Source organism: Drosophila tropicalis, unplaced genomic scaffold (assembly GCF_018151085.1).
Source record: "Drosophila tropicalis isolate 14030-0801.00 unplaced genomic scaffold, ASM1815108v1 contig_694, whole genome shotgun sequence".
NCBI lineage: Eukaryota > Metazoa > Arthropoda > Insecta > Diptera > Drosophilidae > Drosophila > Drosophila tropicalis.
In genome coordinates, this window is record NW_027173176.1 from 7,190,791 (window position 1) to 7,204,002 (window position 13,212).

The 13,212-nt window shown below is 42.7% G+C and overlaps 3 protein-coding genes across 4 annotated transcripts; 1 reads left to right on the forward strand and 2 right to left on the reverse strand.

The window, feature by feature from the left end:
• Positions 1 to 1,918: 1,918 nt before the first annotated feature.
• LOC137578950 (uncharacterized) lies at positions 1,919 to 7,306 on the forward strand. Of its 2 annotated transcripts, XM_068292585.1 has the most exons (4): positions 1,919 to 2,008; positions 2,084 to 2,132; positions 5,277 to 5,342; positions 5,404 to 7,306. In XM_068292585.1, the coding sequence occupies exons 2-4, from the start codon at positions 2,124 to 2,126 to the stop codon at positions 7,090 to 7,092; spliced, it is 1,764 nt and encodes a 587-aa protein (XP_068148686.1). In that variant the 5' UTR covers positions 1,919 to 2,008; positions 2,084 to 2,123; the 3' UTR covers positions 7,093 to 7,306. The 2 variants fall into 2 exon arrangements, with proteins under 2 accessions (XP_068148686.1, XP_068148687.1); XM_068292586.1 differs by having other exon boundaries at positions 1,959 to 2,132.
• Positions 7,307 to 8,171: 865 nt separating this feature from the next.
• LOC137579234 (antifreeze protein Maxi) lies at positions 8,172 to 10,435 on the reverse strand. Its single transcript, XM_068292940.1, is given in 4 exon segments — positions 8,172 to 9,063; positions 9,065 to 9,183; positions 9,185 to 9,259; positions 10,427 to 10,435. Coding segments are annotated over 4 exon segments (1,095 nt in total).
• Positions 10,436 to 11,060: 625 nt separating this feature from the next.
• LOC137579235 (nuclear pore complex-interacting protein family member B4) lies at positions 11,061 to 12,644 on the reverse strand. Its single transcript, XM_068292941.1, has one exon. It carries the CDS (start codon positions 12,642 to 12,644, stop codon positions 11,061 to 11,063), a length of 1,584 nt encoding a protein of 527 aa, XP_068149042.1.
• Between the last annotated feature and the right edge of the window lie 568 nt (positions 12,645 to 13,212).

A 13,212-nucleotide genomic window follows, 5' to 3' on the forward strand; every position in this document is an offset into this window, starting at 1 on the left:
ATGTATGTAGTTGTCATTTTATAAAGAAAAACCTGGCCACTTAGAAGTAGCCACAATAAAATGCACAAATTTAAGTGCTTTTCGTTTTTGCTTTCAGTTTTAAATATTTTAAAAATGCAAAACTTTAAGCGGCTTAAAATGACCAAGTTTTTTCAGTTTCTAGTTTATGTTCTATGTTATTGGAGGAAAAAGGAACATTTCGTCTCATCTCATCTCAACCGAGCAGCAACTCATCAACGAATGATCTGACTGCTCAGTTTTTAATTATCGTTTGGAAATAAACGATTTCAGTTCAAGTTGTTAATGGCATTTGATTATGATTGCTGGCAAGTATTTTGTTGTTTCTTTTTGAAAGTTGAAATACTTGAGCTATGTTAGCAACAAATCGAAACAACAAATGGATGTATCTTCCGGTTTTTTCAGTTACCATTTGCCGTCGAGGCATTATTAATAATTGAATTTCTATTTATTTTTGACCAGCATTTTTGTTTGGATTTTGCGCTTGGTTTTATTAAACTTAATGATCGATCATCTAATTTGTCAGGGAAAAGGATTAAATTTATGAATTAACAAAATATTAATTAGGCATTTAGCAAGGTTTTATAAACTAGAATGCAATTGGTAGGCACCAACAAACAAAACCAACTGAACGTATTGTAGATGGAGGGTGGAGTTGAATGATTGATGGAACTATCATCGCACCTCTTGGAACCTAATGATTCCTCACAGCGGGTTGCCTTTCGGCGTGGTTCGGCTCGTGCTGTTGTTTTGACATGTTTTTAGTTCACTTTGTTCATTAGTAGAATGAAATTAAAGTAGAAGTCGAGGCTTCAATAAAAAAATTTAAAAAAACTAATTGTATCATATCCACGAAAGTAAAAATTGAACGGACTTGTCCCCTCAATAAGTTAAGGTCATTTCACTTTGCTGAAGCTGACCGGTTTTAAATCGGCAAAATCAGAAAAACGGAGCTTTGATCAACTCTGAATTCAAAGTTAAAAATTCTTAGATTGGTGCGTGTCCCAATTGGTATACCCTGTAAATATAAGTTGTTCAGGTATATTGAGGAAGAGATAATGTAGAAAAACGATGCTTAAGCTAATCTACAAGAGATTCGGTAAAGCCTCTTGGTTGCCAAGGATCTCAGTCATATACTTATTCTTCCTTTTAGAAGTTTAGCAGATTGGTAAAGCATAACAAAGCTCACAATAACCATATGATGTTGTCAGTAGATATACATAAGTGACTGGTAGCAATAATTTGTATGAGATTTATTCAAAATGTCTAATAAAATTTACTGATTGTCTAACGACAGATTGTAAAATAATACTAACAAAACTAAAAACCATAATACATTAAAATGCAGTCATTTTTACATACTTAAAGTGAGTAATGCCTCTTGCATACTCCAAAGTATGATATAATCAGTCTATCATTTGCTGAACTATCTTTTACTTGCAGTTTAGGGTATCAGGAAAACGATGCCACACTTTGCACGCGGAAAGTTTCAGCAAGTCATCTGTGAATCTGTCAAGGTCATTTCAAACAGTAGCCAAGAAATGTGCCAAAATAATTGCTGAACCAGTGTGTATTTTAACCGTGTCTATTTTTAGCATAGGAAAAGTGATTTAACCAGACACCATTTCCATTTCCATTTCCATTTCCATTTGTTGCCTATCTGAAATCGTTGCTCTTGAAAATCAGAGACTCCCGCCGCAGCTCAAGCTCAAAGATTGACGCTTGGCGCGGCTTAATGCACTGCGCGCATGCGTACCCCGTGGCCCGAGTTGCCGCCCGGTCGGTCGTCTTCGTTGGCGTCTTCGGTTGCCTCGCTCTTATAAATACCCCGTGCGTTGGCGCAGTTTTTGTTATTTGAACTTCAAATTTGCTCGAGTTAGCAGCTCGCCGCTTGCCACCGCTGTTGTTGTCGTGCGTAGTCGTCGCGTTGCTGTTTTTTTTTGCCAGTGGTTTTTACTTGTGCGAGATTCTGTGTTTTGTTAACTTACAAGTGGGTAGCAAGTTGCCATAAACAGACTAAATAGAACATTAATTCAAACCCAATTGATGTGAATTGTATTTTTAGCTGGTGACACACAAACGCGTTGTTGCATCACGGCTTAAGAATGAAGATGGTGAGTGACGAAATCATTGGCTATTAACGATTCAGCACAACGATGTGTAACAATTCAAGTCATAACCGTATCAATCATAGAATGCAACAGAAAGGTTCACACTGTTTTTTTGATCCAAGGTGCAGTTGCAGTTGGCAGTTGGCAAGCGTCAAGCGTCTGTCTGTCAAACAAAATTGCTCAACCAACAACCGAAACCGAACGACCGACAACGAAAAGACAAAGTAAAGTTTCTAAAAGCGACAGCAAAAACAAACACAAGCTACGTAAAATTTGCATAAATGGCGCTACAATTGAAGAAAATCGGTACAAGTACAAATAAGAAAGAAAAAAATTGAAACTCAACAGAAAACAGCTGGCCGAAGCCGACCTGCCGCAACTGCATTGATGAGGAGCCCTAACTCTGACTCACTAGAGGGCCATTAGTACCATCACGAGGGCTAACCTGAGAGTTTTCCAACATCATTTGCTCAAAACATGACCTTCACTTCACTTACGATTCGTAATCAGTATGTGTTGCTTGTAGGTGGGTCGTATGCTAGGTCTTTAGAGCTCGTTAGGAAAAACCTTTAAACCAACCCTCTTGGTCTTGGTGACCGGAAACAGAGTCATATTATGACTATGACTCCAACTATGACTCCGACTAGATGCTCTTCACGCTTGCCCGTGTTCTTGGCCAATGCTTAAGTGTGATTGGGCAACAACACCAAGTAGAGCAGAGTCGGACTCATTTTGAAGTTCACACTGCTTGAATGATTCAGTTCAGAACAAATGTCTCAGCGCCTGTGCCTCAATGTGTTGAGCAATTGTAATTAACGCTTAGCTCAGCTACGGCGAGATTTTCTTGTTTTTTCTTCAAGGTCGTTGTCACAGTGTTTGTCTGGAATTTCACACGCCTCAATTGTGACAATTAAGGTGCCCCATGCACTCGTCCCAACCATGAGGTACTGACTTACGCATTGTTGTAAAACCAAGAAACAAAAAAAATGACTCGACATGATTTTTGAAGAGATTCTGTTGCTCTTTGGATATCAACTGGCATGCTCCACTTGCAAGAGGCACTCCCTAGCCCAGCCGAGCAAAAGCAATTACAACATTTACACACAGAATTATGCCACTTGTAATGACAAAGCAAATTGCTAAGCACTTTAGTTGTAGTGTGTAATTCAATTTGTAACAGGCCTAATAACATTATGCAATTTCTGCCCATTTTCCATTGGATCAGGAGGAACACAGAAACAAATTGTAGCGCAGTAGTTTTTAAACGGAGCCACTAGAAGTTAAATTTTAGTAAGACCAAAGACTTTAATCACATCAAATTGGGTCAATAACTGTTTAATATCTAAGAATAAATTAAAAAGAAAGAATTTTTAAGATTCTAAATTCAAATTTATTTCGATATTATTATGTATAGAGCACAACGCGATCGAATATTACCATATGTAGTCGAATTCCACGCCTTCTGCCTAACATCACACCAGTTAAAATATGGCCATAAAATTGGCAACAACAACCGAGTTTAGAACTGAATTATATGGTGTGATGTATGGTGTGCGATGTGTGTTATTGGCTAGCATACCAGAGAAGCAAAAAAGAAGAAATTTATATGTGGCATGAGACAATCAAACGACTGGTAGACTTACTATATATAGACGATATAGATGACTCTAAATCAAGTTGCAATTTAGTTGGATTAGTCCGAGTCATCTAATGCCATTGGCAAAATTGTTTAAGGCCTGACAAGCTGCCAAGTCTTTGAATTCAAATCACCGACAGTGTCGAGTGGCATTTTTCGTTCACAATTAATAAAAAACATTAAGAACATTGCGTGGGTGTCTCGACAACTATTTGGTGGTTTATTAAGATGAGATGAGGTTTGACTGTTTGATAGCTTTAGTTTTTTGTTTTCTCTATGATCTTTTATAGTTTTTTTCAATTAAAGCTCTGCCCACTTTTTGCCTTTGTTAATGGCCTGGCTTTGTTTTTATGGCCTGGTCGACTTGAAGCGTACTCAGTGGAGTATTCGAGACTTCATTTTCTAAATTTATGTCTTTCAATTTGAGCGAATTTGAAATTCCGGGTTCCAAAGATTCACAACAAATCACGGCATCAAGAGCTAAAAAAAAACAACAAACACTTTAATGGAATTAGTTCTAAGCAAATTGATAGTTTCACATTTAAATAAATTAAAACGATAGTTTTGAATTAGCAAAGTTCTTTGAACCGGTCGCTCGCCCATAAAAACTGTCATTTTTTTGTATCTTACATAAAACCATTAACACTTTTTTCCTACTATTAGAGCATATTTTAACTTGCTAAAATAGATAACACTTCCCGTTCAATGCCCTGACCTTGACAGTCACCATGGTTAAGAGAAAGTTTTATGAGTGGGATATACCTCACTAGCCATACTCGTATTATCGAATGGGTCAACCCTATCTGGCACCTTCATTCACCTAAGACCTCATCGAGTCGAAATGTTGGCAAGACTGAATTAAGCTTACTCTCCAGAGAAAAGAGGCACAGATACAGCGCATTTCAATAAGTTTTATGATGCTGCGGATGTAAAATATGTACAATTCAACTAATACATTAAATACTATCTATTTAAGATGCTAAACTTTGGCTTTAATCTTTGCCTGTTGCAATCAAGTGGCCTGCCGCTGGAGCATGCGGGTTGGCCTGAAATGAACTGCCTCTGAATCCACGCCTATGACCTCAATTAATAACCATATGTTTTTTTTTTTTTGCCATTGGCATTTGACAATTATAAAATACTTTAATGCTTTAAATCATTTTCAACGTATTAACAAAGCTGATAATGTTTAAAAAGCCTTTTGCCTTCGATTCATTTGAGTGACCCAATTAGCTGGCTGGTCGAACAGACAAATTAGACCCGCTGGTGTTAAATAGACACACATCAAAATTGTCAAAAATGGATATGTTTTCAGCTTTTAATTGAATTCACAAATTTTTACGCTTCTTTTGCAAATGGTCATAAATGACCGAAGCCCACGCGAAATCGGTTAATATAAATGTCGAAGGGATTTGTTTCAATGAAATTCGGCACAATACGCCGAAGAGGGTATAACATGTCTCTAATATATTTATTATATTTTTTCATTTTTTATTTAATTCTATTTTTAGCAACTTCGCCTACTGCTTTTAGCACTCGGCGCCTTAGCCGTTCACGGTCAGGGCTATTCAACACAGGTAAATTTTGAACTCTTAAAGAAAGACAAGCTTAAGTAATGTGTTCTTTGTTTGTTTGCAGCAACAAGGAGGGTATGACTACCCTAAGCCGGTAGCACCATTCACGGATGGTTACTCATACCCCAAACCGAGCATACCATTCCCACCTCCTTTACCTAAGGTGGTGGTGTCCAGCGGGTACTCGTATCCAAAGCCAGAAATACCGTTCCCTCCACCAGAGCAACCAAAATACGTGCCACCGCCGCAGCAACAGATCATACCACAGCAGCCGGCCAAGGGATACTTTTATCCGAAGCCGTCGGTACCGTTCCCAGCACCAACCACTCAACCACCGCAAACATATTTACCGCCTGTTAAGGCCACTGTGCCCCCGCAGCCCAAGTACTTGCCACCCCCTCAACCAAAACAGGGTTACGATTATCCCAAGCCAGCCATACCATTCCCACCTCCCAGCAATCCCCCTCCAACGAAATATTTGCCACCTGTTACAACCACGGTTCAGCCACCACCACCCAAATATTTGCCGCCTCCTCAGGTGAAACAAGGTTACGATTATCCCAAGCCAGCTATACCTTTCCCACCTCCTGTTTCTACGTTGCCGCCACCACCGCCGCCGCCGAAGCCAACATATCTGCCCCCTTCTCAACCCAAACCAAAGGTGAAAGAGGGTTATGATTATCCCAAGCCATCCATTCCATTCCCAGCTCCAACGGCTCCACCGACACCGAAGTACCTGCCACCAGTGGTTGTCACCCAGCCGCCGCCACCAAAATATCTACCTCCCCCACAGGTCAAACAGGGTTATGACTATCCCAAGCCAGCTATACCTTTCCCAGCACCTACCAATCCGCCAGCACCAAAATACCTACCACCTGTAGTGGTCAGCCCTCCACCACAGCCCAAGCCCAAGTATCTGCCTCCTTCCCCTCCTCAACCACAGGTCAAAAAGGGCTATGATTATCCAAAGCCATCCATCCCATTCCCAGCTCCAACGGCTCCACCGACACCGAAGTATCTACCTCCAGTGGTTGTCACCCAGCCGCCGCCACCAAAATATCTACCACCTCCCCAGGTTAAACAGGGTTACGATTATCCGAAGCCCGCGATTCCCTTTCCAGGGCCAACAAATCCGCCAACACCAAAATATCTACCTCCGGTAACACCGACTTTGCCTCCTCAGCCCAAGCCAAAATATCTACCTCCTCCTCCTCCCCAGCCACAGATTAAGCAGGGTTATGACTACCCAAAGCCAGCCATACCATTCCCAGCTCCTACGAACCCTCCACAAAAGTATTTACCTCCAGTAGTTGTCACCCAGCCGCCGCCTCCAAAATATCTTCCTCCTCCCCAAGTAAAACAGGGTTATGACTATCCCAAGCCATTGATCCCATTCCCAGCCCCAAATCCAACACCAAAGTATTTACCGCCTGTAGTGGCTACTCTGCCACCTCAGCCTAAATACTTGCCTCCTCCGCAACCCAAACAGGGTTATGATTACCCTAAACCTCTTATACCTTTCACACCACCAACGAATCCTCTACCACAGACATACTTGCCCCCAGTGACTACGACCCAACCCCCCAGCCTCAGGTCAAACAAGGCTACGACTATCCCAAGCCATCAATTCCATTCCCTCCCCCATCGCCCAAAGTTCAAGGTGGCTACTCCTATCCAAAACCCGCAATTCCTTTTGATTTCTAGCCTCCTCTTCCTACCAGCGCTCTCCACTCCCATCCAAACCCATCACTGATTAATTGACACGATTGCCTCTGTGGGCGCATAGTGATCCTCTTTAAGAACCAACAAAATTTAATTTTTGTAATTAACTGTAATAATTTAATTTAATATTTAATTTTAATGATCTACCAGGGATCCACACTTCTGAATTCCGCGATTGAACTTTAGTCATTAAAATATGTTTATTAAATCTATTGTATGCCGAAATAAAACGACGATGTGAATGTTAAAACGAATCAAACACTGTTTGTATCTGCCTTTTTCTGATTTGAATAAGAAATTCAATTAAAGGTTATATATATTATTATATTATATGAGTTGTCTAAGTAACCCAGTCATTTGGGCAATTGAACAACGAGGACCCGGGTGCGAATCCCAGGCTAGTGTATGGATTTAGTTTTCGTCTAAGCCGAAGGCCTTAGTTGCCAGTGCTTATAATAAACTTAAGGCTTAATTTTAGTAATATGAGTTTTAGTAACATCTGAACATGGAGAACAGATACTACACTTTTTTTTTAGTTATATGTTAGTCCGAGGATCGAAAATGAATCTAACTTTAGCTTTATCATAACATATCCATTGGCGTTAGATTTACACTGTCTGACTAAAGTTGTCAGCCCAAAAGCAGACTACCAATTTCCAAAGGGGAAACGGAAGCAATGTGCACATAAAATTCATAAGTCGGACCACTTCCATTTTGATTAGCAATGCATTTGATGAAATTAAAATTGATCTATAAATTATAAAACAAGTTTTCGCATGATCTCCAAATTAAATTAGATAAATTTGAATTGGACTTGAGCTAGTTTCATTAAGTGATATTGTTTGTCTTTTCTTGGCACTTGGCAACAACTCAATTGGCGATATCATTAAGCTGTTGCTAGCTTGTTGTTAAGCGGCTATGTTTCGGTAATTCACATATTGTAATTAATAAACTCTTTTTTAATTATTTTACAAAAAAATGATTTATTTATTTAATTCATTCCCTAACAATTTCCATACAAATCACTGAAAAACTTCCATAGCCCAAACTAATATTTGGCTAGAGATTCAGTGTTGTTTGTGGTTATGTAAAGGGAAGCGGTGAAGATCCTCAATATCTGTGGCGACGGAGGACGCGACGACGCTGGGTCTTGTAACGGTAACCATCGGTGGCCGAGTAGGAGTGAGCTGGGGCAGAAGCGGCTTCCTCGTAGCTCTCAACAGCAGCGGGGGCAGCATAGGAAGCAGCAGGAGCGGAAGCGGCAACGCTGTAGCTAGCAGCTGGGGCAGAGTAGGACTGAGCGGGAGCGGAGTACGATTGGGCAGGAGCAGCATAGGAGACGGCAGGAGCTGAAGCGGCAGCGGTGTAAGTCTGAGCTGGAGCAGAGTATGAGGCAACTGGGGCAGAAGCGGCAACAGGTGGCAGGTACTCGCTGCTTGGGGCGGAGGCAGCACCCTGAATAGGGGGCAGGTAGTCGTTGGAAGGCAAGTGGCTCACATCACGACGGTGGCGACGAACGACGCGACGACGCTGGGTCTTGTAACGGTAACCATCGGTGGCCGAGAAGGTGTGAGCTGGGGCAGAAGCGGCTTCCTCGTAGCTCTCAACAGCAGCGGGGGCAGCGTAAGAAGCAGCAGGAGCTGAAGCGGCAACGCTGTAGCTAGCGGCTGGGGCAGAGTAGGACTGAACGGGAGCGGAGTACGATTGGGCAGGAGCAGCATAGGAGACGGCAGGAGCTGAAGCGGCAACGCTGTAGCTGGCAGCTGGGGCAGAGTAGGACTGAGCGGGTGCAGAGTACGACTGAGCTGGGGCAGCATAAGAGACGGCAGGAGCTGAAGCGGCAGCGGTGTAGGTCTGGGCTGGAGCAGCGTAGGAGACGGCAGGAGCTGAAGCAGCGGCGGTGTAAGTCTGAGCTGGAGCAGAGTATGACTGAACTGGAGCAGCATAAGAGACAGCAGGAGCTGAAGCAGCAGCAGTGTAAGTCTGGGCTGGAGCAGAGTAGGGAGACAGCTGGAGCCGAAGCAGCCACACTGTATGATGGCTCTGGGGCAGAAGCTTCTACTGCATAGCTAGGAGCTGAGTAGGAAGCCACTGGAGCAGAAGCAGCACCGTGTCCAGGGGGGCAGATATTGGTTGCTGGGCAAGTGGCTGACATCGGCGGCCACAGCGGCGATAAGGGCACAAATCAACAACAATTTCTGTAATTAAATCACAAAAAAAAAAAAATTATAAAACGATTTCCAAGTGAGACGATATCCTGACTGGAATCGGTATCCGGCACAGGATATTTATATAGATAATTCTATATAAGTACCATTATGCTAGCTAGTTGGTCCAGTTGATTGTAGAATCCAAATGGAAGTGATGCTTTTACCAAATTTCGGCCGTATATTTATATGATTCTAATCACCGGGTATTGGCCACCAAAATTAGCATTTTGCATTTATTTTTTTTTATATTTCGGTGAGTTTTGTTATTTTTTTAATTTATGAATTTGTATTTGGAGACACTGTCACTATAAAAAAATACATACCCATTATAGTTTTTTTTTATTTGCAATCAGGTTTAGACGACAAGTTTTTTTCCTTTTTATTTTTGTTTAATTTTTTTCTTCCATTTCGGTTTTGAGCTGTCGCGTGTGCCAGTGCCGACAATGAATCTAATCTGACCAAATTGATTATTGATATATCCATACTATTAACTATATAACGAACCTAAGTATGGCCAACCATCCCGCTATTCAACTGCCCCGTGCAGCGAATTGTTACTGAATTGCCAATGAACTGTACATTTAATTGCCGAGTTCTCTTTAATGTTTGCGCCATCAGGTTCCATTGCAGATTTCTGGCAGTCTTGAACTTGAAACTTGTTTGATATTAATAACTTTATCGATATGTTTTTTCCCACTGCCAGACAAACTGGCAGCTACTAAGTTCGAAATACTTCTAATTGGTTGCCGACTTAAGGGGGAACATTTCCAAAGCTTTTCATCGGAAAAATAGTGATGGATTATGAAAAGAATACTCTAGTCGTTAGAAAACACGTTGGTAGTGTTCTGGCTAAAACTGGTTGCCAGTTGTTCCAATAACTTGACCAATTCATGACGTCATATAACACCTAACCAACACAACAAGGTGTTTGACAAGCAAATAGCCTAACCCTTTGTTTCTGATCAATATTCAAATCAGTATTATCAAATCATCTCATCAATCAATAAAAATCCTTTCTAAAAGTCTGCTCACAAAATAACGTAGCTGACATCTTTTTGACGAACTAAATACTTAATTATAGTTTGCACCACTTTTTCAACCAAATAAAGTATTTGTATACATTGTTTATTAACATCAACAGCCGAGAATATCTACCATGTCCATGTCTGTCTGTCCTTGTTTTCTTTTAAAGCCAGGATATGCTTAGAACTGTTTTCACTGCGTAAACAAAAGAGCCTGTAAGGGGAACCGAGATGGCCTATCTTTGCTATAAAGCATGTGAAAATAGATACATGCATTTAATTTCATCCAGGCAGAAATGGAAGCACTGTATAAGTATATAACTTGTATATATACGAATCTTAAAACAGCGCAACATATTCAAGTGTTTTTTGTAAGTGGTTTTTGTAGCACTAGTTTAGATCAAGATCGACCGACTAAATAAAATAAATCTTAATTGATGTTGCCAAAGTTGATGTTCCATGCCATCAGGGTATTTGAGGAACACAAAAAAGTATACAATCAGCATTCAAAATTTGTAAAATTTGGGATGTTGCTGGTTCCATTGCTTGCGTTGCAAATTTGTTGCACTCTGCAAGGACCAGTTGGCAGTGTAGAAGTTGGTTTTGAATATAAGTTTTACATTAAGTGGAAAAATAGAAATTTCAACTCGTTTTGTTATTGTATATTTGTAATTCTTGAGTGGAAAGTGGAAGTGTAATCTTAAAATAAAGTCTGCACTCCAAAATGAGTACAAATCGATCACGGAATAAAACAAATCCGGCTATGTTTAATGACGACGGAACACACGACGCTTCTGGGTCTTGTAACGGTAACCATCATCAGCCAAGACGGCGGAATCACCTCCAAGGACGTTGTCAACTGGACCCAAATACTCGTTGGAAGGAGCAGCAATCTCAACAGATTCCTGAACAGGGGGCAGGTACTCGTTGGATGGCAAGTGGCTCACATCACGACGGTGACGACGGAGAACCACACGCTTGTGGGTCTTGTAACGGTAACCATCATCAGCCAAGACGGCGGATTCAACTGGGGCTTCAACTGGAGTCAAGTATTCGGCGGATGGAGCAGCAACCTCAACAGATTCCTGAACAGGGGGGAGGTATTCGTTGGACGGCAAGTGGCTCACATCACGACGGTGGCGACGGAGCACTACACGCTTGTGGGTCTTGTAACGGTAACCATCATCAGCCAAGACAGCGGATTCAACTGGGGCTTCAACTGGAGTCAAGTATTCAGCGGATGGAGCAGCAACCTCAACAGATTCCTGAACAGGGGGCAGGTACTCGTTGGATGGCAAGTGGCTCACATCACGACGGTGGCGACGGAGCACCACACGCTTGTGGGTCTTGTAACGGTAGCCATCATCAGCCAAGACAGCGGATTCAACTGGGGCTTCAACTGGAGTCAAGTATTCGGCGGATGGAGCAGCAACCTCAACAGATTCCTGAACAGGGGGGAGGTATTCGTTGGATGGCAAGTGGCTCACATCACGACGGTGGCGACGGAGCACCACACGCTTGTGGGTCTTGTAACGGTAACCATCATCAGCCAAGACAGCGGATTCAACTGGGGCTTCAACTGGAGTCAAGTATTCAGCGGAAGGAGCAGCAACCTCAACAGATTCCTGAACAGGGGGCAGGTACTCGTTGGATGGCAAGTGGCTCACATCACGACGGTGACGACGGAGAACCACACGCTTGTGGGTCTTGTAACGATAGCCATCATCGGCAAGTTCATGGGCTGGTGCGGCCTCAACCTCAACTGGGACAGAAATGGGGGCAGCAACCTGGACTGGTGGCAAGTACTCGTTGGATGGAGCAGCTTCAACAGGGGGCAGGTACTCGTTGGATGGCAAGTGGCTCACATCACGACGGTGACGACGGAGCACCACACGCTTGTGGGTCTTGTAACGGTAACCATCATCAGCCAAGACAGCGGATTCAACTGGGGCTTCAACTGGAGTCAAGTATTCAGCAGAAGGAGCAGCAACCTCAACAGATTCCTGAACAGGGGGCAGGTACTCGTTGGATGGCAAGTGGCTCACATCACGACGGTGACGACGGAGAACCACACGCTTGTGGGTCTTGTAACGATAGCCATCATCGGCAAGTTCATGGGCTGGTGCGGCTTCAACCTCAACTGGGACAGAAATGGGGGCAGCAACCTGGACTGGAGGCAAGTACTCGTTGGATGGAGCAGCTTCAACAGGGGGCAGGTACTCGTTGGATGGCAAGTGGCTCACATCACGACGGTGGCGACGGAGCACTACACGCTTGTTGGTCTTGTAACGGTAACCATCATCGGCAAGCTCATGGGCTGGGGCAACTTCTACTGGGGGGTAAGTACTCATTGCTGGGAGAAACGACAATCTGCGACTCCTGCACCACGGGGGGCAAGTATTCATTCGAAGGCAGGTGGCTGACATCGGCAGCCACAGCTGCGATCACGGCAAAGGCGATCAGGAAAACTTTCTGCAAGAACACAATTTCAATACATTTCAAGTTTCGTTTTTAAATATTGCAATAAAAAAAATAAAAAAAATTTAAAAAAATATTTCGGATTAGTCCTCGCGGTCTGTGTTATTTTGATGGAACTTATGAAGCGATTATAAGAAGTCGTACCATCTTGTTCGTTGGAATTGAGCTTGTTCACTCCAGTACAACCGAAACTCTAATGAAGAATACGGAGAACCTTTTGGTATTTATACAAATTCTCTGCTTCAAATTACAGCGGTCGAAACATTGCTTCGACGTCGCTGCTGCCGCTGAAGACGACGCAGCCATCACGCGCTGTAAAATTCGCACGGCTTTGCTCTGCACGAGTTCGTTCTAAACCACCTCTCTCTCTATTGACCATTCGCAGATGCTGGCGTCGACAGCAACGCTTACAGCAACAGCACCACTAACAACTTGAGAGAT